This window comes from Scomber japonicus, chromosome 16 (genome assembly GCF_027409825.1).
Source record: "Scomber japonicus isolate fScoJap1 chromosome 16, fScoJap1.pri, whole genome shotgun sequence".
Taxonomy (NCBI): domain Eukaryota; kingdom Metazoa; phylum Chordata; class Actinopteri; order Scombriformes; family Scombridae; genus Scomber; species Scomber japonicus.
This window is the reverse complement of record NC_070593.1, coordinates 17078270-17104168: the sequence shown is the minus strand read 5'-3', so window position 1 is coordinate 17104168 and position 25899 is coordinate 17078270. Positions and strand designations below refer to the sequence as shown.

Here is a 25899-nt window from a genome sequence, read left to right as displayed (position 1 = left end):
TATACTATACATGTATACTAACATGACAGTTTCACACTGTGTATACTAGTGATATTAAATAATAGAGTATACTAGTGCAGTTAAATAACTTGTGTATTTAAGCCTAGAAAACGAATGTCAATCATGTTCCCATAATTAGGCTGGTTCATACAATAACAGACTAGAGCATGACATGGTAGACATTATTTTGAGGCTCAAAAAAATCTAGTAGTAGTAGTCTCAAAACTTACTTGAAGCAGTGGTGTAGTTGTCCAGCAGGTCTCTTGTTCTGTACTGCATGTGGACCTGGTGGCCACAATAACGTTCTCTTCTTACACAAGCTACTTTGGTACACGTTAATCCACTTATCTCAGTTAACATTTCATTGGCTGATTTGCAGCGTGGCGAGTCTTTCTGTCCGTGTGCGTTTGTGTTTTGAGAGAAGAAACAAAATAGGTGTGACCTATAGGGGTGAGATGACAGGAAAAAGTACAGAGGTTGAGAAGGAACTATTGTAAATTGCTGAAGGCAGAAAACTATTTCTGAGCTTGAATCTTTCAGATAAGTGACACTTTTGGTCAGAAAAAGGTTTTCATCAGTTGAAAAAGGCAAAACACATGCTGTAACAACACTGACTGGTACGTGGCCAAAAGCACCAAAGCCTAGAAGGTTCCCACCATTAGTAGTTTTTTTTAATATTTGTTTAATTTGTTTATATTTGTTTAATTTGTTTCAGTGAGTATTTACCATTAGTTTTCCCTTCATGACTTAAACACACTGTCTGGGTGCGTTCATAAAAAGCACTGAAAGGCAGCATATGTTTGCATGAATATAATTTTTTTTTTTTTTATGTATCAAAAAATGCATTTTATTTGTCAACACAAACTGTCTTAAACTGTGTACTCATGGTAATACTGTAGTAGATAATATATAATCATTTTCAGAAAGTCTACTAGATGTAAGCCTTTTGATTTCTTTTACTTTTGACTCAATGGAAAACACACACACTAAGACACACACACACACACACACACAATGGCTGTCAGCCATTACTTTCACAGTGCTCGGACGGTCAGATTTGCGTAGGTGGCAGAAGGTGGGTCCAAATCCCTCGTGGGGCCCAGGGCTGATTAATGGTTAAAGGGGATTAGAAACAGGGTCAGGACTTTTCTACGAGTCTTACACTGATGCTGCTCTGGCTGCCTTCATACTATCTGTGTCACTACGACTACTCGCCTCTCTTGAGGACTAAATTTGAGGATGTCAGCAAGAAAACCAAGGAAAAATGGAAGGAGAGTGATGTCCAATTTCCCGGGTAAATGCTAACCAGTTTAAGGTAGGTACAGGTGACTTGTACTTTTGTTGTGTCAGCTTTTTGTTTTATTCTGTCCAGACAAATATGCCAGACACTGAATTTTTAAGGAAATTGATGTGGGGGGTTTTTCAACACCAAATTACAGATCTGATCTTGTTTCTCAGTTTGCATCAGATATTGCTTGTTTCCTGCTCTTGTAGAAAAACTGATGACACTTCATTGCATTTTGTTCTGATAGTGTTTTCCTTTGCAAGAGATTGTGCTGTTCAGCAAGTAATGTAAATATGTGTATTTTTTTCATATTGTCAGGTTTGTAGTTGCCAGCACTGACAGTATAACCATAATGCAGCGTCTACAAAATATCGATCACAACTACCTGGCTAAGCTGCTTATAAGAGGACCTACAGAGAACTGCACAACCAATAGCCCTCCCCGTGGTCCCCCACATCCCCCACAGGATAGTTGGTTCCTCTCCCCTGCTCTACCTGTATCCCACCTTTAATCCCCTGCTGGACTTAAAAGAAATAACAGAGAGAAAAAATACAGGATGGCAGTCTTGCGAGTGACGTTCACCAAGACCAAGAGGGACAAGCTGGCCCAGGTGCTGTGGATCCTCAACTGGATTTCAGTGGTGACAGGGGCTATACTGTTCAGCCTGGGGTTGTTCCTCAAGGTGGAGATAAACAAGCGAGGGGAGCTGATGGCCGAGAGGGACATCCAGTATGTGCCCAACATGCTGATAGCTGTGGGTCTCATGGCTTGTGCCATCAACTTCCTGGGGGGCAAGATCTGCTACGACTGCGTGGATACCACCAAGTTCTTACGCTGGAAGTTGATCATGCTGCCCTACATTATATTTACCTTCTTTTTCACTTTCTGCGTGCTGGTGGGGGCTCTCATGTGTTACACCATGCGCGGGGAGCTAGATGAGTCTCTAAACCTGGGGCTGACTGAGGCCATGAGGTACTATAAGGACACGGACACACCAGGACGATGCTTCCTGAAGCGCACTGTGGACATGTTGCAGATAGATTTCCAATGCTGTGGCAACAACGGTTATAAAGACTGGTTTCAAATACAGTGGATCAGCAGCCGCTACCTGGATATGTCCCAAAAAGAGGTGATGGAGTAAGTACAAAGTGCAGAATAAAAACACTGACGTCAAATCAAATACACACAAGACAGGCCCTGAACTCTTTCTTTTTCTCCCTCTCTAGCCGATTGAGGAGTAACGTGGAGGGGAAGTACCTGATGGATGGCGTCCCCTTCAGCTGCTGCAACAGCAACTCCCCGCGGCCGTGCATCCAGCGGCATATAACTAATAACTCTGCTCACTTCAACTATGAACACCAGACAGAGGAGCTGAACCTGTGGATGAAAGGGTGTCGCCAGGCACTGCTGGAGTACTACACCCATATCATGCAGTCCATTGGCCTCACAGTCCTCATCACCTGGCTGTTTGAGGTCAGGAAATATAAATTGTTGACAACAGAAGGCCTTAAATCCTTAAGTTAAAGTAAAGAGTTTGCATTACTTCAACAATTATAAGAAATGATTGGATATTGTCTTTTCTTTTCTCCCGCACTGTATTAAAAAAAGATTTAGAGACAATACTGGAGAACATGATCAGTGTCACCTCAGTCTAAGAGTGGACATTCACTTCACTCACTTGCAATACTAATCCTTGAGTAATCTCTGTCATATTATCTCTGGGTCATCCATGCAGCACTTGCATGCATGCATGCAACAGTCTCCTGTTGTCCTCAACTTACCTTTATGTTATTTTCCCAGATATGTGTCAAAAAAGATGCACATACTGCTTGTCACTAATTAATTACAGATACAAAATACACTACATCATATGGATGAATAATATCACTTAACTTATTTGACTTTTTGTAATATAGTTTGTATTCATGGTGTGTGATCCTGTCAGTGATTAGTGCCTGTGTGTCTTGTTTTAGCTGTCGGTGTTGACGGGGGTTCGTTACCTCCAGACCTCCCTGGAAAATGTGCTGAGGCAAGGAGACCCTGAGTCTGAGTCTGACGGCTGGCTGCTGGAGAACAGCTTCATGGAGACGGCCCGCACCAACCTGAACATCATCAAAAGCCTCAGCAAGAACAACCACATAGACACATCCGACAATGGAGACCCCAACATTAATGTTCCCTCCACTTCCAAAGCACACTATGGGCCAGACAACGTACCGCCCAAGCAAATGCCTGTAACCAGCTGACCCTTCTCCGGCCTCTGTGAACAACACTAATAGGTCAAAGGGGCTTTCAGTGATTACCAAGGCAACTTTATGAAAGCCATTGACATTATGTTCATGGATTTTTATCTGCATGAGTTTGGTCAAGAGCTAAAAACTAAGAAGACGCTACAGAGGAGTTTGTTTGTGTGTGTGGAAAATGAAATATTTAGTTGCAATTCTGTGAATGATGGGATACTTCTTTTTCTGAAATGCAGATAATGCCTTTTTACAACCACAAATGACATAACATTATCACCATGACATACTAATACATATTTTCTGGACACCTGTGCCCATCTTTACTGTAATCTACTGTTTAAACTTAATATCGTGTTGCCTGTTACAGTTTATCATGTGGTTTTGCAACAGGTGTCCAAAACAGTCTCATACATACACACATGAGCATGAGTGTTAAAAGTAGCTTAAAATATATTATTGTTTGATGAAGACAAATTAGTGATGTGTGTCTGAAGTTGAAGCAACCCTGCTTTTTTTTCTTTTTGACTGATTTTGCCTCAATGCATGATAGAGAATGCAGTTAAAACAAATTAGAATAATTCTATCAGAGTTTGTAGGAAATATAAATCATATTTCACTCTTCAAGGCACATTGAGATTTGGCCTCAAGTTAAAAAGGCCTTATAAACTTGCAAGAACAGTAGTTTTTGGTATTTAGAACAAATATAACATTTCTGGATTATTTCTGTGCATTTTTCCTTGATTTAAATCAATAGCAAATGTACAGCTTCAAATACATGAGTAAATATGTTTTACTGAGAGTAGAAAACAATATGATAAAATCTGTGTTCATGCTTTCACATTAGTTCAAAGCACTCACCTAGACAGAAATCTAGGCGTAACAGATAGATCTTCCAGAAGTCACCACAATATGAATCTAATGTGCCTCAGCAATACCACCACGGTCTATTAATCTAATGAAAACACCTAAGTCATCGCTGCTGGAATGAGCTACCAACAGGGTGACAATGAAACTTCTGGGCTGGTTATGGCTGGGTTTTATTGTTTGTCATTATTTTAGGAGGTTTACAGACTGGCACACTGCAAACTAGGCTACTGTGTTTGTTTAAATGTAATTTGTTTTAATGGTGAAGCCTTCTAAATGTTGGCTTGTGGCAGCTCAAAGGAACTGTCTGCTCTCTCTGCCTTTATTTTCAGAAATTATAGTGCACATAGCAAATGAGAAGGAATATTATGGCTTCAGCAGCTGGGGAAAAAAAGTGTCACTTGGATATGTTGGATACTTGGAGGTGTTTGAATTAAAGCTTGTTTTAAGTTAATTATGCTGCTGTTCTGTCTTTTTCATGCTGATATCTTAAAATGGGCAATCTCTTATAGACTTGTGAAATAATATGGGTTTCTTTAAATAGTTAACAGGTAAATTAACATGCCCTTGAGTATAATTAAATATTGCTCACTGTAAATACTTCTGATCACTTCTGCTTTTCATACTGGCTCTTTAGAGATCCTTTTATGATGTGCTTCCAATGTATGTGACAGGAGGTATGATTTTAGCAAGCAAAATTGGCTTCAACATACATGAACACTAACATATTGGTTTAAGAAAGACATGAAAAATTGTGAACCTATCCTTTAATGACAAAAAAAAAAAAAAATGGATCATTCATTTATTCTTCAGGTGTGCAACACAAGAGGCGATTTGACCTCTTCCTGTCAAACTGGTGCTTCATGCTCTGTGTTCTATCCTTTAAGATATTAGAAATTAAAGTATTACACTTATATTGATTGAGGGCACAGGAACAGTTTATCTGCTGATAGGCCAGTGTCTTTATTTCCACAGCCTGGTAGTCATGTAGTACTGTCAAACAACACAAATAGGAAGAAATGATAATATTCACACATTGTTTCCTGAAAAGGCTGAGCAATAATGAATGGAGTAACTGAAGAAATTTAACATGCTACTTTAGATTTTTGTCCATAAAATGTACATTTCTTTCTTAAATAGAAGATTGACATAGTTTTTTTTCTAAATTCAATTTGTGCTTAGTGAGTAAACACTGAATGCTGAAATGTGATTAATAATCTGTCTGACAGTGGTCCCTTCAAAAGGTTTTACTCATTACAAACATGCAGCAAACACCAGCAATGTTTGACCTAATACCTTTTTTGTTTTGTTTTTGTAAAGGGGCATCTCACATCATTTGTGACATAAATTCATATAATTAATATAATTCACTCACTGGTTCTGATGCTCAGTGAGGGAAAATATCTAAAATATTTAAAAAAACAAAAAAAACAACTTTAAATGTGCCAAAGTGGCTACTTATCCTTAACTGCATCTGAATAAGGAATACATGGAAGCAGGGTACAGTACATTGCTCTCAGAATACTGGATTTGTTTTAATACAATTTTGAAAATAATATATATTCTATAATAATTTCATCCATTATATATGTGTGTGTGTATATGTATATATAGGTTCCATAAATTGGACCATTTATATAATTAATGGGAAAAAGCAAAAAAGGTAGGATCTCTGGCCATCCCAAAACATTTCCAAATAGATGTACCCTCCACAACAGCAGAAATCAACAATTATAACTTGACAAATAATTCCTAAGATTCACAGCATTACTGAAAATAGAAATCAAATCCATAAACTGATAACAGAAACATGTTAGAGTGTATCTGATGTTTGTCTTTATTTGAACGAGCCTCTTCGCAAATAACATTACTCTGAGAAACTCATTCTCAGAGCAGACAATCAAATTAAAACAAGGCGACTTGGGTTTTTCCTCATAATTCATCACCCTCCATTATCCTTCATCTTCCACTTCCTCATCTGACCATCCCACCTCTGTGGACTCCAGCAGGGGTTTCATCAGGGAGGGGTTGGCTACTCAGGCCTCCTTTAATAATAGGAGGATTGGATGTTTGTGTGTGTCTATATATGTGTGTGTGTGTGTGTGTGTGTGCCTTAGGAGCACTGGAGCAGATTGTGCTCTATGGCTGTGCTCTTTATTTCCCTGTCAGCGTAACTGGACCAATCATCACAACATCTGCCACTCGAATGCAAACATGACGTTGACCACCTCCAGGCTGCGGGCGATTTCTTCCAAGATGCAGTGCTGTTGCCATAGCTGGTTCAACTTCCTGTAACGCTCTGGACAAAGGTGCAATGGATTGCCCCGTCTGGAAATGAAAAGACAACGGTTCTAGTTCACTGAAGGGTTTGTCCAAGAGAACCAAAAAAACCCCAAACATTATAAATGACAAAAATATGTACTTTGTGGCTACATATTTCAACAGTGTCAATTAAATGAATATTCAGCCCACAAAAAAGAAAAAAATTAAGATTCTTACACAAGGTGAGGATCAGTCTCCCCATAATCATCCAGGTAAGGAGCAGGATATGTGCTTCCTCGAGTTTTACTGGCCATCAGTACAATTTCACATTCTCTTATCCTGTCAACATCAAATCAATAAAATGAAGAACAAAATCACATTTTACAGCTGAAAAATAATCCTCTTGATTTCTAGGTACCAGCGACCTACCTGAGGAACATGCCCACTCCTGCACCACAAGTAGCAGCGTGGGCGGTGCAGGCTCCAACGTCTTCCCCATCCAGCTTGCTAAGACAACAGGAGCTCTGAGAGCAGAGCATGGCGCCACAAAACAGGCACAGGGTCGGGTGCTTCCTCTCATCATCTGTAGACTTGGGACACCTGAGGACAAAATGTAGAGAAGAAAAGACGGGTGAACATCAGAGGCAAAAGGACTGAATAAAAGGTATTTTTTTTACCACTTACTGAAAATGGCTGGCTTGATTGAGGAGAGCACTGTAATCCTCAGGAAGATCAATTAATCGATTCCTTCTTCTAGGATATCTGTAGAAAGAAATAGAAGTTTATTAATCAATAATTAGGAGATATTCAATTACACAAAAAAGTGAGACTGAATTTACACAAAGATACCTGACTGTCTGGGTTTTGTCTTTCAGGGCTTTGGTTACAGCTGGGCTCCCACACCACCTTAGAGAGCAAATAAACATTTCTAAAACAAAACTAGTGAACACACTATTGAATACTAAAATATCACAGATTACATACATTGACCTTGCTGCAGTGTTTATCACTTACGTGGACAGCAGTGGAGTAACAGTGTCTCTGTGCTCCTGGAAGAGCTGGAACACATTGGAGGGTAGTGCCAAATAACCGCATAGTGACTCCACCTGTCCTTGAGAAGTAACTGCAATAGACCCAAAATATCAGCCTGAATTCACTGGTATATACAGCATGCTATGGTAATGTGATAGTTACCTTACTTACCAGAAGTGCTAAAAAGATCCTCAGGAGGATGTACTCCTGTAAGGCAATTGAAAAAGAGAGCAGCGCAGCGCAAGAAAGGTTCAATGCCTCTCTTCACTCTTTCTGCCACAGAACTGCCAGACACATCTGGAATCAGCCTGAGGAGGAAACCACACAACAATCTGTCAAACAAGCTACATTATCATATATACATCCAAGCATGGAAAAGGAGCTATGCCTGTGTGGGCATGACTGGGTTTTTGTTTCCATCACAAACAGGAGAAGTCAATTCCTGTCGGGTTTGATTATAGAACAGGCAAATGCAAAATAACTGGTCCCCTCAGCCTGATACGACAAACTTTCTCAATACCCATATGCACTTATGATGGAGCATGTATCAGAATATTTTCTGTGACAAAAGATGTCCGTGGCTTCAACTCCCAGGGAAAACCCTTAGCAATGGCACTGGTTTCTGTAATAACACAGACATTTTGAGCTTGCCAGTGTGACTATTATCAATATTGTTTCATAACTTTCCTCTCTATCTCCTCTTTATTCCCAGTAAAAGTATTCCGCTCCAATATTTTGGCAGATAAGTGACAGGATGATGTGTAGCAGTTGTACCTTCCAGCGTGTTGTGACACTGTGGAGTAAAGCTCTGCTGCCACTCTGGTCTCCTCTGTCTCCTCTCCACCTGCTACAGCAGGGAAATCTGCACAGAAAGTCATCCTTTTATGTAATCACCATAATCATCTATATCACTATATACTGCTACTTGTAAGCATTCTGTATAAGTTCAGTCAATTGAGGATATCAGCAGTACTAATAAGTCAATTTGTGTTGAGTTTTCCCCGTTAGTACCTGTGGAGGAGAGGAGAAGCTGCAGCACATGAGCCATGGTGACCAGATGCAGGATGTGCAAGTGGTTGTAGGCAGAGCTGACAGCAGACGGCTGTAAGTCTACAGCCTCCTCCTGATACAGTGAGGGTATAGACAACACCAAACCCACCTGACAAAAGACACACACATAAAACAGAAGAAGAATAAGGTCAAATAACTGGTTTTGAGATGAAGACCATACAAGTTGAGTATATTCTCAACAGAGACCTACCAGAAGATGGAAGAAGTCAACCTCCAGAAGAGAGGGGGTGGTCTTTCTGCTCAGGACCGGCAGCAAGGCTGGGAAGAGAGATCAGTTTTAGACAAAAGAGAGGCAGAATTGACTTTCATTGCACATTTCATACACATGGGAGAACTTCATGTGCTTTATAAAGCATTTTAATGATGATTATATGGACCATGTACCTCCCAACATATCGGTGAAATGCCTTTGGATGACAGCCTGGGAGCTCTTAAGTCTCTGGGCTGCTGAAAACTGAACAATCGCCTTCAGACCTGCAAGCTAAGATGGAGACATATGTCACAAAAATGATACCTAACCAAACTCAAACCATGATACTCATTATGTGAAGGGTTTCCCGTAGAAAATGTGTTAGTTAAGGTGGTGGGGAGCAGTGAGACGGGGGGGACTGCATTTTGTCACTTTCCTTCAATTTAAGATATTCTCTGAACTATATTATATAGTAATTAGTAATGTTAATATACACATTAGTAGTTTTATTCTCTGAACTACAGTCACCTGCAACTTCATTAAGAACACATGTGCAATATAATTCAATCCAATACAACAGCTCTGCTATAAATCCTGCTTTTTTAAAAAGTTTATACATTTTCAGTTTTTGTTGACATTGTCAAAAAAGTGATAATTCTACTTTTTTTTTTTTATTACTGAGGTTGTACTAAGTGGTGGTGGTGGTGGTTGTACGTGGGTGCATTACATTGAAAGGTGTTCTTAATATTTTGCCCTCCTCATGTACGTTAATGGAGTGGACAAAATATTAAGAACACCTTTTAACATAATGCACCCTAATACACCACAATCACTCAATAATGAACATAAAGCAGAATTTTCACCTTCTTTTCAAAAAATGTATAAGCTTCATAAATGTAGAATGCTGCTGTATTGGATTAAATTAGACTGCTAAAGTTAAGCCATTGAGCATTTTACACATTGCGCCGCTAATATCACCTGTTTAGTTGGAGCTGTTCACATAGTCTGAGCTGGTTAGCCTGAAACTTGTTACTATAGTAACGTCAGTTACCTGTCTGAGGATTAGCGTTGTTAATGTTGACATCACATGGTGCTGTTTTCATTAGTTTTTTGGGCTCTGCTGTTTTTTTCTGAGCAGGTTCTGCCTCAGATGATGTACATTTATGTTTTAACCAGCGGTCTGTGTTTGTTTCCTTTACTTGTTTCCTTGTGTTATGCTAGCGGGAGGTGCAGAGAGAGCTACAGGTGTGTTCAGGGTCGAAGTCAGACAGTCGGACACAGTGGTTCCGGCCAGTCTGAAATTCAGGCCCTGCATATATACATATTTTCTTTTTTTTTTTTTTGAGGAAGAAGAAGGCGTGTGTTACTTAAGCAGTCGCCTAAGCTGTGAAGTGCTGTGGGAAACCCTGATGTGTGAGAATTGTGTACTAGTCAGTACCTGTCTGTTTTGCAAGGACCCAAAGAGTGGCTTGCCCTCTTCCTGCAATATGTTTTCTGTGAGGACACACAAATATATATTTTGAGAATTTAAAAATAAAAGAAAGGATAAAGAGAAGCTAACATGACATGTCTTACCAATGGCCTGAATAGTGAAGGCACAGGTGTTCCAGGCCATAAGGGGCACACGTGGGCACATCTCATTGGGTGCCGTCTGCAGACCTACCCTGTGGACAGTGGTGGCGCACACAACCAGCATCTCTGCTATGCTGTCTGAGAATTTTCTCCTAAAAACAAGCCGTTAAAGAGACTTCAGACTGCTGCACTAAAGGAAACATAATTTTGGGTAATACTGACAGGATGGGTAGTGTAACTCACGGTTCTTGTACACCATAGCTCAGAATGGATCTGAAGTCTGGCTGCCCCTCTCCGCACAGCCCTGTCTCCCCATCACCACTATTGCTTTCTGTGTTGGAATCTGAAAGAAAGACCAAAACAATTACTCTAATTTACTGTTATTTCACATGATCACCAGTTTCAAATTAGTTAGTTGTTGGAATAGATGCATGTATTGAATATACAGTCATCTTACCATTATCCTGAGTGATTGACTTGAGTCCTTTAATCCTAGCAGAGAGGATCTGGATCCAGCGTGGCATGGTCAAATGCTGACCAATTATCTCTGCATTTTCGCTACACACAGTGACAGAAACATTCAGTTTCAGTTAACGTATCTGTATCACCCACATATCATTACGGATTGGCCCAAAGACAGTGGACTGGACTTACTAGTTGAATGTTAGCTGTTCCAAAGGGATGAGAGGGACAACAGTATTGCACAGTGACTTGCACAGGGGACACAAGTACTCCCCATTCTCCAGGTCAATGATCAGTTCAGCGTGGAGCCGGTTTCTGGTCGTATTCTGGACTGCCTCAAAATATCTAAAAAATAGAGAGGATGATACCCACATGTGCCTTCCAGCAGACCAAACACAAGAGGAGCAATGTAAGAAAAACACTAGGTCAAAACCTTGTATATGGCTGGAGTGTGTATGGTTAAAGTGTGAAATTGGACAAATCGGTTTCAGTGTCAGTAGTAGTGTCTATAATGTGAATTCTTGGGTATTAAATGTTCATCTGCAATTTTATGTAGTGGTCCCAGTAATATTTGCTGGTGTACTGAAGTAACATACCACATAACATGGTTGAGCTACATTTGAGTCAAATAAAAGGCTAAAAATACAGTTACAGTTGGCTAAAAATACAGTCGCAAGAACACTAACTCATGTCTTATGATGTTTGATTTGAAAGAGAACTTATTTATTTTGTACGCTCTCCCTCATGGTTCTATGTGCTTTTGTGCTTGTTCTTTCCTGGTTGATGATCATGGAGGCTGTGGTAGAAATTGTACCACAATTTGGGTGCAAATTCAGGAAGCTTATCTCTGCCCAGTTACTGCAGTTACAGTCAAATCAAGCGCACCTGCTGAGCAGTCCCTAAACTGATGTAACAGCCTACATGTTTTGCATGTTTTACCTGCAAGATTCATGTTTTATTGCTGGTTTTATTGCATTGTTTGTGAGAAATGAAAAGTTTGTGCCCTGGTATTAGTCCAGCTGAGCGTCTCTGGTCAAATTTGTTTTGTAATGACTCACTTCTGCCAACAGGTGGCATGCATGACATGTCCACAGCTGCCAGTGTGGGTCCCCACAGCCAGTTCAGGAGCCATGAAGAGGGGATATGATATTGCTTTCCCTTTAAGATAAAAATACAATAAACACAAGACTTAGATGAGTTTGAGTCCAATTTTTCCTATGAAAATTACAGTTGTTACAAATTAAATAACATTGAAAGTGAATGAAACTGACCATCTGCTCTGTGGGTTGGTATCTTTCCTCTACACTGAGTCAGCACTGTGGACCTCTGGACACAAGCAGTCAGCACCATGGCTGGAGCCTGGACCACCACTTCCTGCTCCTCCTGGCAAAGAATGCAGGTCAGCACCTCCCTCTCGGCTGGGGTGGAGCCTCGGTGGGGTCCGATGGCTATACACAGTTCCATGTGCTCCATGGCGCAGCTAGATGAATAAATATTACCCAAACTGCATTTAATCAAATGAATTCTGTGTCATTTATTCAGTTTCAGCACAAGAGACACATCCATTTGAGTCTTTTAGGATGGCTCACCTCTCAGTAGGTGCAGCCGTCTCTCCCTGGGCCCCACTCTCAGGCATGTTGTCATAGAGCATCTTGTTGGACTCAATGAAGTTTTTCTGCATCGCTGACATCTGGGCCATGATTTTCTGCCGGTGGAGTTTGGCTGCCTCTGCCTTCCTTTTCCGCTCAGCTTTTTCTTTGTCCTGAACAGTCTGGACCAAAGTAAAAACAAGTCAGACACATCTCACACAAAGAAGATATTTACAATTATATTTACATGCTAATAAATGAATGTCTTCTATAATGTCAGAGGAAACAAATCACTTCCCATGGCCAGTCCATTATAGAACTACACCTAAAGGTCCCCACAGCACAAGAAGGAAGTAAAGTCATGTCAAGTATATTGATAAACCCATCATTCATTATTGTTTTACCTCCTCTGGTTTGGTTGTCTCCATGCTCATGGAGGCTGTTGGACTGGACTTCTCTCTGAGGCACTTAACAATCTCAAACATCTAGCAGAAAAACATTGATAGTTCAATAGTGGAAGCATCTACAAAGACAATAGAAACTGTTATGTGATGCAAATGATACAAATCCAGATTGGAAATTGTTAATTGAAAAGCCTACCTGTAGAAGCCATTTGACCATGTCTTTTTGGGCTTCCAGGGAAGGAAGAGCCATAATTTTGGACAACAATAGGAACACTGACTTGCTGTGCTCTGAACCAATTCCTAGAAGAGACATTTAAGTCATAAACAATTACCAAACCTCTGATTGCTATGACAGTTAGTGAATGATAATAAAACAAATGCTGCTTTGTTTAGGGATGCACCAATCCGACTTTTTCAGTCACAATACTGATACCTAGGCTTTGCGTATCAGCCGATACCCGATACTGATCCAATACCATTGTTGAATTAATAAACTGTATACCTCGCCATGTGGAAAAGACTGAAGGCTTTACTTAAACATTACTTTCCTAACTTTATAAAACAAAATGTAACAAATTGACACATAAAAATATACTGATTTTTTATTTATTATTAAAAAGATAAACCCTTCTTTCTTCCTTTGCAGATATTGCAAATAGTCTCTGGTAGCTTTTATTGTACTTATAGTAACATAAAGTCACCTCCAGTATTCACCTGGTTCACTGTCTCTGTTTATTTGTGCTGTTGAAGTTTTATTGATCTAATTCACCAGCTTTCTCGTTGCCAGCACTCCCTCACTCTGGAATCTAGAACTTTTATATAGAACAGCGAGGCGGAATAAAGGTCTAAGTCCGATCTAGGTTTTAGTCAATATCAGATCGGTGCATCCCTAGCTTTATTATTACTTACCTCGGGCCTTAATACTAAAATCAAAGGTCACTTCCTCCACAGTGCTGTCCTCAAGCTGCATTTTCTCTTCAAGCAATGCCTGACCGATCAGGTGCAAGGCCTGTGTCATAACAACATGCATTTTGTTACTAGATGTGGTCTGAGAAACAAATAGTAATACTGGAGAGATAAAAAATAAATGCAGTGTTTACCCTCTGGATCATTGCTTCTGTCCAATGAGTCGCCCGGTCCTCTGCAGCTCTCTGCAGGACACGTCTGAGGATGTGGACAATAATGTCGCAGCAGAGCAGACGCACAATGCTGGAGAAAGCAGGGCAGAAGGTGGGGGGCACTGGAGGACGCAGAGCTGAGCACAAACACAGACAAAGGCAACATTTATAGAGTTTATCAATGAGTGAATAATGTAAAGAAGAGGGTCATTTCTTGGTGCAGGAGGGCAGTCACCTTTATCGTTGCCCTCCTGAACTCTCCTCTTCTTCTGAGACTCTTCTGCCTGGAAAAGGTAAAAAAAAATTAAGAATGAAGTGAGGGACATCTAAAAGAAATTGTGTCAATTTAAAGTTGGTGTTGGTGTTGAGGGATTGAGTTACCTTGCTATGCTGGGACCTTGAATAATGGTAGTAGAAAGGGTTGAACTCTACCAGACGCTCTTTTTTCACTTCATATAATCCATGTCCTGACACTCCTGGTTTTCTAAAAACAGAAGCAGAATAAACAGATTACACTTGCTCAAAAATGACTGTCAAGATGAAACTCATAAGCAATTTCACAGTCTTTACGTACTTGAAGGTGGCGACTTTGGCAATTACGGTCTCCAGGCCTGTTTCATGACTCTCCTACAAGGAAAACATGTTGTGTTTGTTCTTTTTTTATGTCTTTTCACATGTGAAAACTAAGAATATAATTAATAATCTATAATTAAACCAGAACCTTACATTCTCTGGCAGGCCTTTGACCAGGCTACTGTGAGCCATGGGCTCAATGCACAGCAGGTGGACAACCTCCCTCATTGTCACATCCTCTTTGGTCACATGACTGATCCCGGGGACATAACGCTCACCTGGAAATAGATCAGACACTATTAAGACGGGCATACACGGTGCGATTTTTCTTTAAACAGAAGCTCACACTGTAAAAGTAAATCTCTTGCAATTTATGTTTATTTTTTATCACACTGCACAGTCCAATGGTCTGCTGCTACTTGACTACTCACACTACACGAGTGAAATAAACACGTAGGCCTGACTCAAAAAGTTGTACAGCTCAAAATTCGATTCAAAATCAGACTGAAATCACACAGTGTATGCCCGACTTTATATGTTTCACATCAACTGAGTAACCTCCCAATATTGATTAGTAGATTTTAACACAATACCAACAATGACGATCAGGAGGTACAGCATCTCTTCTGTCAGTCGATTCCACTGTATCAATTCATCCTGTAAATGAGTGTGCATGTCATTGAAGATTCAGTAGCACAAAACTTTCTTTCTCTGATTACTTTAGGTGTTACTTACTTGGTCTTTGCTTGAACAACTTCCATTAAAATAATCAAAGAGCTCAAATCTCAACAAGATCAGCATGAGGAAGTGGTTGGGATCCATTTTGGAAGCAGCGATCTGTAAAGAATGTGCAGCAGAGGGGCAAAAGTCATATGATAGCACCAATTTACATGTATAAAAGGGTACAAGCATGAGGAAAACTGACACCAACCTGAAGCATGAGAATATCTTTATCGTACATCTCATCCCTACATTTCACGTCCTGATAGTAGTAGACCTGATGATGTGAAAAAAATGAATTTGTTAATTATTAGTCAACTAAATTATAATACAGAGAGAGATTTGAAAAAAAATATACAGGCAATATACCTGGCTAACCAATGAGAGCCCATTTCTCCGCCACATTTCAGCTGAGACCTGTGCAGCCAGCACTACACAGCGCAGAGGATGCTCCACCAGCTGTGTGAAGTCATAGCACTCCTGCAACAAACAGGCATAACATTAATATGAAATAACACTGTCAATTAAGACATTTTATTTAATAAGTACAAGACAAGCACAGTCATTATGTATTTGATTGATGTCTCACTGGCAGTGTTAGCTTACTAAACATTTATCACTAGGGATGAATAAATGGTGATAAATCACTTACAGGATCATGCAGACGTTCAATTGCCCCTGTTCTGCAGAGAAGTACATACAGGCCTAGAGAAGAGTATTAAGAGTGTTCAGTTCACAGTAGACAGAAAATATACAGTTAAATGACAGAGTTTGAAATATTACTTCTCCTACCAGCCAGTAGCCTAGAAATGGGAAGGTGTATGCTGACAGGCTCCTGAGACACTTTGTATGGACGAACATGAACAATGTGCTTGCACATGTAGTAGTCATTAGCCTCCTTGTGGAAGGACTGGTTATTGCACTGCATCAGGACTTTGTGGCACTCTTTAAATGCAAGCATCAAGACCTCCTCCTAAAGAAGGGGGCAAACATAAGGAGTAATTTAGTGCAGCAGCAATAACACCAGATGCAATTCCACTAGTTGTAGAGTTATGCTATTGTTTGATGGATCCAATGCAAGACAACTCACATCAGATGAGCACCAGTCCTGAAACATAGCAAGAATGTGGCGGAGCTGAATCTGGAGAGAAAATCCAGCCTCCCATTCTGGCTCCACTGCAATGTGTTGACCAAACTGGCGCTTCACTTCCTCCATACCCTGATAAAAAAGTGAAAAAATATTATTTATCTGATTTACTCATTTACCACAACCTGATGTAGTAGTCCTGCTATTAAATACTAAATCAGCATTGTGATAAGTACCTGCATGCATTTGAGAAGCCCAAGAAAGACTTTCAACCCCTCATGGAACTCTCTCCGCAACTCTTCAGTCCACATCGAGGGTTTACTGATAAGAATATACCTAAGAAAGAATTTACATTTTAGATAAGGGCCAAAAGAGTTGGGGACAAAGAACTTGTTAAAACGGTCTCCCATTAAATCACCTGAGGTCGTGGAAAATGACTTGGATGCGAGAGAACTTGTCAGAGTTGTAACCCAGGAAGAAGAAGCGATTGTTATCATCCAGATGTTCATGCAGCAATGCCAAGACTGTGTCAACAATGACTTTGATGACATTTCCTTCTTCAATTAGCTGCCTGGCCTGGAGAAAGAACGGGAACGTGAGGACAAAACAGTGTGACCAAAATGTTACGCTAAGGCACAGATATTTACTATCTTCTTTAAGAAGCACAATTACTATAGATTTGCCATATTTAGCATATCTCTGATGCTCCTACAACAAACACTCACCAGTGTGGGTACAGTGAAGATCTGAACAGACAGCGCAGTGATGGATATACTCCTCTCATGATCATCATTGATGAAGTCCTTTTGCAGCTGCTGATAGTGCTAAAAACACAAAGACGGGGTAGGAACTCCTTTAATTGTGTAAAAGAACACAAAATAACATTTTCAAAAATCTTCTTTTCTTTTTTACCTTTGTGAACTCGATTGCAAAAAGCCTCTTGAATTCTGTCTCCATTAGCATACTACAGAAAATCAGCTCATGTACTATCTTGCGAGCTCCTTGAAAAAATAAGGAAAAAAAACCCATGTGAGTATAAAATCATTTTGAGATTGAGCTGCTATCATGTGCGAAAATCAGTTTGAAATGTACTTGCCTTTGTACATCTTGGCATCATGAAGCATGAGTTTGCTGATGAGGCAAGGACTCTCTCCATCTGTGTTACCCTCCAGTGCCACCTGAGAGAAGGCCTGTCTGAAGCCCACTGTACAAGATACACAAAGGTTCCCAGTCACATGACATATAACAGTACACATGCAACTGTGCACTACAGCCATCAGAAACCAGCCCAAGCTGACTAATTACATACTCCGCACGTATAGAAAATATGTACATCAAAGGTACACAAAGAATGTTAAGTTGTGAGTCTACTACTAACTCGAGTGGACATGATGGCAGCACCTGAGTAACCGATGATCTTTTGGAACCAGGAGCCAAGGCGCAGAGCAAATGTCTGATGAGCCATCACTGTCGAGTGAAGGATCTCCACACGTAGTGGCTGCAGGGAGATGTGCTCGGAGTTGGACTGCAACACAGCAGTGAAATAATAAGAGATCGCTGAGAAGTGAAAATCTGAACAATAATGGCTTTCAGGTTGAAGAATTAACATAACAACAAAACTATGGTTAAATTGTGGGAGCCATTGGTTGATATTTACCCTGATGAGGTCTTTTGCTTGCTGGCATGATCGAAGAGTTCCTCTCTTTACTGCCCGCCGACCCTGTGCAACAGTTAAAAGCATTTACAAAATGGGATTATCTGCTATTGATATGATAAGTGCAATTATACTATGTAATAATACCTAGTTTCCCTTAATGTAACGTAAAAGTCACAAGCAGATGAAACAGGAAAAATACCTCTTTGTCAATAAGTGTTGTGTGTGTCTGTGCTTCAGCCTGATCGCAGTTAACAGAGCGCTGCAGGGTGTAGATCACATGGTCGTATGAGTGGTGCTCATCATTGTACAGCACACAGTAGTATGCATTGTCTTTTGCCCTGCATGGATGGAGAAATACACTGTTAAAATTAAGCTGGGCACTTTGCATATGGATTTCTATGTGTGTGAGATCACACTGGCTGTACCGTGGCTGGAGTTCAGCTGATAGTTCAAAGTTCTCTTCCCACACCAAGAACTCGGTGACGTAGCGCAGCAACACCCGGAATAGCTTTTCAGCACGCTCGAATAACTCAGGCTCCAACACACACTCATCCTGCAAAGGAGGAGAAAATCACACGGGACCATTTTTGAGCACATCACCAGCGCTCCCGAGAGCTCCATTTCTCCAAAAAAAACTTTCTGGAAATGCTGTCTTCCATTTGTCAGAATCATTTCTCACACATTGCAAATTGTCAGTTGTTAGTTATGTCATTATTGAGCCTAACGTGAATGAATAAAAATGCTGTATCACTACAGGCACATCACTGCAAGGTCAGAAAAAAAAACTTCAACACAAATATGCAATTTCAGAGACATGTTTGCAAATCTAACATGGCCATAAATTGCTTTAATAACCTTTACTAATCCCCATTTCCTGTGACTCTAGCAGTGACTCGGAACTGGTCTCATATCTGGCTTTATAAGAGAAAAACAGACAGTCGGCCTTGCAATGTTAATATCAAATCCCCTGAGAGCAAACATTCCACATAGCAGCTTAGTATTTCATACAAATGTCTGACTTTTAACACATAAACCAAACAAAACATACAATGACTCTGTATATTTACACCAGTCTCTACGTCACACTTCTGTGTGAGAACAGGCAATGGAATCTACCCAAATCTAAACAACAAGAGGTCTGAAACAGCATGATGGGTTTTTCATGTTCAGCATGGAGATGCTGTTGTGGTCATGTGATGTGTCACAGCTTGTTAAGCACAGGTTTAGATCTGGTGTAGAAAACACAAAGCAGCCTGGCGGACTGGGGCCAGCAATGTCCCTGTTAATAGAGACATCTGCTGTTTACGGAAAAAGACACAGAGCTGACAGGCTGCATGTCTGCTTAAAGCCCCAGAATATGATTTTATCAAAGGAAAGCCCAAACACTGTGATCAGCAAAGATAAGCCGGACAAAACAAGTGCTGAACAGCAACAACCGATGCTTCCAGGTGGCAGTTTGATGGGAAAAGCTGTTATCCAAACATTAAAATGAATACACCCCTGCTCTGTCAATTGTAGAATAGCTGCTTTCCATCTGTCTCACCCACAACTTTTTCCCACTGGTTTATTTGCTCTCAGTCCCCCCTCTTGATCTCTTAAAGTAGTTATATTTTTTCTCAGTTGGTGCAGGTCAACAAAGTGTTTTTTTCTTTCTCATTTCCGGAGCCAAAGCTGCAGCTAAGAGAGCAGCACCCAGCCTAAGATGGGAAAATAAGCATTCTGGGGTTCACTGACACAGAATGGGACAAGTACGCCCCTCCCACGTCCCTCTTTCCGCTCTATTATGTAACTCACCGTTACCATGGCAGAGGCTGCCCCTGGGTCGTGTTTGGAGCAACAGGGGCCAATCTTCCAGGCTTCTACGTCCCCACAATCACAGAACCCCCCGCCTGATGATGCATGCATCTGGGAAAGTCACATATACTGTATGTTACTGATAAGTAATGGACACACACATCAGCGATTAAGTTATGCAACTGCTTTTGCTAGGGAATGCTTTATTGTGTGACACTGGGTTGCATAATCATTATAAAGTCAGTCACTGAGTCTGAAACAATTTTTGAAGTGTTTTTCCCAAAAAATGAAGGGGGATACACATGGCTAACAACGTTGAGATTAAAGAACACTATGCACAGAAATGATCCAATAAGATTAGTGATTGACAGATAGCAACAAGCTGGCTGCGACTGACTCATGTATTCTAATTAAATATGTTGACATAAGGAAAAATCATAATTAGCGTCTTTTAAAATTAACACTGATGACACATTTTGAATTTCATTGCATAAATGTAAACATGTGACTGACCTTGTAACGATGGCTTTTATGCACACTATCCTGGAAGCAGTCCATGCACAGGACACAAGTGGGATCTATCGCACAATCCCTGTAATACATTGAAAAGGATTTGTTACCTGATTGAACACATGTCAACAACTTGTACCACCGCTTATGTGCAGATTAACCCTAAATGCAATGAACAAAGTGAAGTAATGACATCTCAAGTAAAGTGAAAAGTATAATGTCAGAAGACATGCTGCTTGATTTGCTGGCATGGATCAAAATGAGCAATTGTATTCTTATTATTATTTTGTGTTGTCAGATAATAGAAGCATACACATACAATCACACACATGTCTCACTGTAATGCTGCCATCCCATATAAAGGACTGAAGATTTTTTATTAGTTACATCTATGTAATAAAAGGCTATAATATCCATCTCTGTACATTCACTACAGGAACACAGGAAAGAAAGATGTTTGAAGTAATAGTAGCCTAAAGACCTCGTTGAAATTACTCGTCAGTTTTACTATACGATTCATCATAATGGGAAGTAGTGGGTTTTTTTTTAAAGGTCCAAAAACACGACTAGTTTATGCACATGGTATGTTACGGTATCTAGTTAAAAGAACTGACGTTAGTTCTTAATGACTTGCTTGATTAAATAAGGGTAAAATAAATATAAATGGAAAATTCATACACGCTATGTTAAGCAATTTTGTTTTACTAAAAAACTAAACAAAGTTGACTTGCAGGATTAAATAAAGGTAAAACAAATGAGACGCTATGTTAAGCAATTCTAATTTGAAAAAAGAGGCCACTTCCGTCAAGCCAGAGGCTTGTGTCACGTCAGGGGCTTCTGCTCCGAGGCTGCAGCCATGTTTCGGGTAGAGGTGGTGACTTTGACTGACAGGTGAGACTTGGTAGAGGGCGGGGTTTCAGCGAACTAGGCAGGCACTCCCACAGCGTTTGGGAGCAGAGAAAGAGGCTGATTTTTACACAACTTTGAAGCCTAATTTCACATATTTGGCAATTTATTTAATCATTCAAATTTGGCAGGGTGGTTAACAACACACTTTTCTGTGGTATGTCAAACACAGAACACATATTCATTCTTACTTTACACAGACTTTAATGAAACAGATGCAAAAATTAGGGCAGGAAAATTTAACAAAAATACCTGAACCCATAGCAACAAACAAATAAAATCTGAAGCCTCACAGCAACTCTCTTCCCTACTCTTTTATATAGAGTGGTGACTGGCCTAATGCCTTCTCAGCCTCACCTAACTGGAACATGTTACCACAGGGTGAGCTGGATTGATACCACGTTTTAAAAACATAAAGAACACTGACGTAGTATTTGTTATTGCTGACATTCACAATTCAATGTTATATGATTACACACACACACACACACACACAGCAATGAGTGCAGCAAATTATACAGATCATTTACTACAAAGTGGTCTCATCCTTCCTGCCTCAACTTGACAGAGTCTAGTGAGTCACTACTCACTAGACTCACTTAAAGATGAAAGCCTGTTACTACAACTGATTAAGTCGAGGATCTGCCCACCATTACAACTTTCAACCAAACTGACTGAAGTCTCGAATAAAATATCACATTGTGAAACACATAATACTCAACTGAAAGCTGTACTATATTTGTACTACGTGACTGAAATTGACATAAACATTAGACCGACATTAGTGATTTAACACATAAACACTCGTAATGTCATGAAGCAGGGCTAAGTGAAAATGGAGAGGACTAATAAATTTCACTCACTACATATTACATTTACATTTCAACTTATCCCTTGTGTTCTTTAAAAGTACTTTGTTTATAATAATCTACTCAGAGCCTTCCTTCTTCATACATTGCACATATCTACTGGGATTAACAGCAACTTCTTAGAATAAGCCTTTTATATCTGCATAGGGGGTGAGTCCTCTCCCATGGAGTCCATCATGTTTCTACAGTAGCCCAGAACGGACAACCCAAACTCTGGCTCTAGAGAGGGTATTTCACATCTTTTGCAGTCACTATTGGTTCTCTTACATTCTTAGAAGGGGACGGTGAGGGAGGGCTTTTCAGTTAAGAGTTCTCTACTGATTTGGTACTGTACCCCTATAACATTGTCAGACTATCAATGGACAGATGTTGCAATTTATCAAATTGTGTAACTCCCACTGGAACCACAAAAAACTTTAATTTATCACTCCCCAAGACCTGTCAACAGACTTTGTTGTGTACAATTTGTGGTCCACTCACAGACTGTGCCATACTGAAACCTGAGTCATTAGGGACCGAGCCAAAAGGCAAGAGGGCGAGGACCCTATTGTTTTTGTGTCGTTTCCTATTATCATTATTATTATTCTTCTACCGACACTTTGACCCTCAATTTGAACCCCTAAACCTGCTCAAAAACTCACCAAATTCTAATCAGACTGACAACATCAAACTCTCTAGCGCCACCTAGAAACACTAAAACGGCCAGTACGCCTGATAAGAATGTCATAGAAAGATCAAACCAAAACTCTATTTTTTGTGTTATCAAGACCTACAAATCTCGCACTGACACCCCTGACCCAAATCCAACAGGAAGTGCACAGTTACATGTGGATTTTTCGGCGATTTTTGGCCTCCTACAAACGTTATTTTGTCCGAGGGCGTTCATCGTGGCTTAGCACACCCTGCTGAACAAAAGTTCTGAACAACTTTTTCATTACTCGTTCGGTTTGGATTTGAGTGAGTGTATGTTTGTGTGTGTGTGTGATGTATACCTACTTATTGCAGTGTCTGATAAAAGCCCGGGTCTGAAGGCATCTAAATGCCCCTAATGGAAACCTTTCTGCTTCGCCACGGCCCGACGTACGCAAGGGGGCAAGCTCCCACCCAACGCTGCTTGCAGCTTTAATTAATTATTGATTTTTAACACTTAGCCTAAATACTATGGTGTTGTCGTGTAATTGGAGCACTGTAGAACTAAAACCTATGGAGGCAAGACACTTCCTACAAGAAGTGGCTTGATGATGTCAAATGCCCTCCTTGATGTTCCTATCTGTGAACTCTATGGCTTCATATTCAGTATCCAGTAACCCAGACTGCACTGCAGCTGAGTATTGTTAAAATTCTGATATGTGCATTTATTTCATGCCTTAATTAGTAACAATCAAAACAATAGTTCTTGGATGTTCTATGGCAATGTAGATCTTGATTTTTATCACCTTGTCATCAAAATAACAAATAAGAATTAATTAAATTAAAATGAGTATTTTACAATAACTACTATCTGTATTGCTGTAATAACTTCACAGAAGATCAGAAGATCTATTCAGACCTGCAGGAGTAGACAGTCTCTCCCTCTTTGAAGACACGTCCACAGAGCTGGGAGGAGGTGCTACCCTGTTGGAGCTTCTCCAGACCCTCCTGAGGGTCCTCTCCAAACAGGAAGCACTCCAGAGGGTGGAGGAGTCGGCTCTGCATGAGCTCTTCTTCCTCCTGAGGGCTGGACTCCTTCTTCAAGCAGAAGATCTGAGGCACCTGCTCCTTCAGGTAGCGGATCAGATCCGCCCTGCTGTCTGCAGCCTCCTGCCATTCCTGCAAGGCAACAGAGGAGAACGTGACCTGTTTTGAAGTGACTCACATCTGTCTCCACCTAATGACACACAACTCTACGGATTAGCCTTCATCATAGGGATCCCATACTGATAAATACTTACCTTTAACACTGCATCATATTCCCTAATCACCATAGGCTTTGAGTGTTACTTGTGATGAAGGCAGAAATAAAAGTTATTTTACACTGACTGATTATGACACCACAGAGCAGGTGTTTCTCTTTGTTATATCTTTGAAATCAGCAGTGAGGAAATGCGCACCACAACCAAACTTGCAACATATTGAAAATGCTTCAGTTCATTCAGTATGCAAGAGAACAAATACAAATTTAAAGGAGGTGACTAATTACTTAAGTTATTAGTAAGGAATGAATCACACTGCTTCATCCAGGTGTCTACACAATTACAATTACACAAGTACATAGAGTAGTTTTCACTGTTGGACAGGCAATATACTAACACTGCTACTCACATATCAATAAAATATACTATGTTCTATATAAATAACTGGTAAGTGGGGGGGGTATTAATTAGAAGTGCCAATAAGAGATGGACTGAATTATTTCCATACAAAAAGAGTAGAACCAGTTGACTTGGAAACATGCTTTCTTCCTCTTCTTCTTTTTTACTGCATTTAAAGCTGTGCCTGGTTTGGAGTTTGACGGTTTTCTTTAAGCAGAGTACTTTTTAGTTTTTAGTTAGATCAGGCAACATCACGTCTTCAGTTAAACATCATTCGTGCTGGCAATCACATATTGTATTGGCATATTGCGCATTGTGTGTGGATGCTAGTTACACTAGATAACTTGCTCGTTTCATTCTGCTGTTTCAGCAGTAACTTACAATATACAGTTCGATATAATACACCACGTCTGCTACGAACAATGGCTGTCATTTCTATGTTTTGTTAGCTGCAAAATTTACTCCATTAGGTCAACTTCCTCACGAGAGTCAAGCTATAAATATTTAACGACATAAAAACCCATCTACATAAGTCTGTGTCATTTTCAAACAATGGCGTTGGAAGAGTTAGCGGCCCAAAAGAAAACAAAACAGTGAAACTGAAACTGTATTCACTTACGGCTAACTTACTAATGTTGAACCGCACTGGACAAAAGTGGTCATCAACATAGCTCAGGATGGAGATTAACACAACACGGAGGACACTGCCATGTTTACACCGACAGCACTGTCTGCTCAAGCGAGTTCTGACTCCGAGAAAGCCCGCAACATATCCGCTCAGTTTCGGTGAGCAAATCTTTACGGAACCGCAGTGACATTTTAACCATTTTAGGCAGCTAGCACAGGAGCTAGCTACAGCTGCTAGCTTGACAAGTCAGGTGTCCTTTCACTTTACTATCAAGTGATACTGTTGTTATTAACATACTTTACTCGACTATATTTTGTCCCCGACTCGCAGTATCCACTGTCAGCTGTATATCAGCTATTTGAAAAATCATACCTTGCTGAGCTCCAGTCCGCCGAGGGATCTCTCACCCTCCGCCATATTCAATTTGCCGTAAAGGAGGAGGTGTCGCTAGGAGACTGTTTTCCTTCTAATAGAAACCTTTTGCGACTCTTTTAGACCACAATTGTCAGGGGTTAAATATATTTATATGTAATTAACACATTTTTTGAACAAACAGCATACCTCTTTGGCGATGTGTCCGTATTTCTATAAGTGATGTGCTTCTGACGGCATATTTGAGCACACTTTACATGCTGTACATAAACACATGTTTTATGGAGTAACGTCATTTTTTACCATTTAATATTTAGGTACTTCAGCACCCCCATTTACTTCTTCTCTCCACTCTGCACTATTTGTGTTCTGTTTACAATTCACAAAAACATTTTCACCT

The 25899-nt window shown here is 40.2% G+C and overlaps 2 protein-coding genes across 3 annotated transcripts; one reads left to right on the top strand and one right to left on the bottom strand.

Annotated features, from left to right (window-relative positions):
- Positions 1-1841: 1841 nt before the first annotated feature.
- On the top strand, positions 1842-3531 carry prph2la (peripherin 2-like a). Its single transcript, XM_053335785.1, has 3 exons — positions 1842-2422; positions 2512-2758; positions 3259-3531. Exons 1-3 carry the CDS (start codon positions 1842-1844, stop codon positions 3529-3531), a joined length of 1101 nt encoding a protein of 366 aa, XP_053191760.1.
- A 2186-nt stretch (positions 3532-5717) lies between these two features.
- ubr1 (ubiquitin protein ligase E3 component n-recognin 1) lies at positions 5718-25562 on the bottom strand. Of its 2 annotated transcripts, none has more exons than XM_053335505.1 (47): positions 25500-25562; positions 23758-24017; positions 20437-20515; positions 19924-20034; positions 18555-18682; positions 18329-18467; positions 18130-18192; positions 17874-17997; positions 17569-17676; positions 17385-17473; positions 17198-17296; positions 16891-17048; positions 16709-16808; positions 16476-16604; positions 16178-16358; positions 16038-16090; positions 15755-15865; positions 15597-15662; positions 15401-15502; positions 15259-15322; positions 14819-14943; positions 14667-14719; positions 14474-14576; positions 14328-14376; positions 14075-14229; positions 13884-13983; positions 13171-13274; positions 12975-13055; positions 12571-12752; positions 12253-12461; positions 12040-12139; positions 11174-11326; positions 10977-11077; positions 10763-10862; positions 10523-10671; positions 10386-10441; positions 9142-9238; positions 8948-9015; positions 8698-8845; positions 8461-8548; positions 7858-7994; positions 7669-7777; positions 7504-7560; positions 7339-7416; positions 7084-7254; positions 6892-6993; positions 5718-6720 (listed from the first exon to the last, which is right to left on the bottom strand). In XM_053335505.1, exons 1-47 carry the CDS (start codon positions 25542-25544, stop codon positions 6579-6581), a joined length of 5226 nt encoding a protein of 1741 aa, XP_053191480.1. In that variant the 5' UTR covers positions 25545-25562; the 3' UTR covers positions 5718-6578. The 2 variants fall into 2 exon arrangements, with proteins under 2 accessions (XP_053191480.1, XP_053191479.1); XM_053335504.1 differs by having other exon boundaries at positions 12040-12133; positions 25500-25550.
- Between the last annotated feature and the right edge of the window lie 337 nt (positions 25563-25899).

What these genes read in the sequence shown, in the direction of transcription:
- prph2la (XM_053335785.1), top strand. Translation starts at nt 1,842, where the DNA reads ATGGCAGTCTTGCGAGTGACGTTCACCAAGACCAAGAGGGACAAGCTG. An exon ending in TCCCAAAAAGAGGTGATGGA is followed by an intron (nt 2,423 to 2,511) that starts GTAAGTACAAAG and finishes CTCCCTCTCTAG; the next exon opens with CCGATTGAGGAGTAACGTGG. An exon ending in TCATCACCTGGCTGTTTGAG is followed by an intron (nt 2,759 to 3,258) that starts GTCAGGAAATAT and finishes GTCTTGTTTTAG; the next exon opens with CTGTCGGTGTTGACGGGGGT.
- ubr1 (XM_053335505.1), bottom strand. Translation starts at nt 25,544, where the DNA reads ATGGCGGAGGGTGAGAGATCCCTCGGCGGACTGGAGCTCAGCAAG. An exon ending in TCAGCTGAACTCCAGCCACG is followed by an intron (nt 18,468 to 18,554) that starts GTACAGCCAGTG and finishes CCATCCATGCAG; the next exon opens with GGCAAAAGACAATGCATACT. An exon ending in TTTTAGTATTAAGGCCCGAG is followed by an intron (nt 13,275 to 13,883) that starts GTAAGTAATAAT and finishes TGTCTCTTCTAG; the next exon opens with GAATTGGTTCAGAGCACAGC.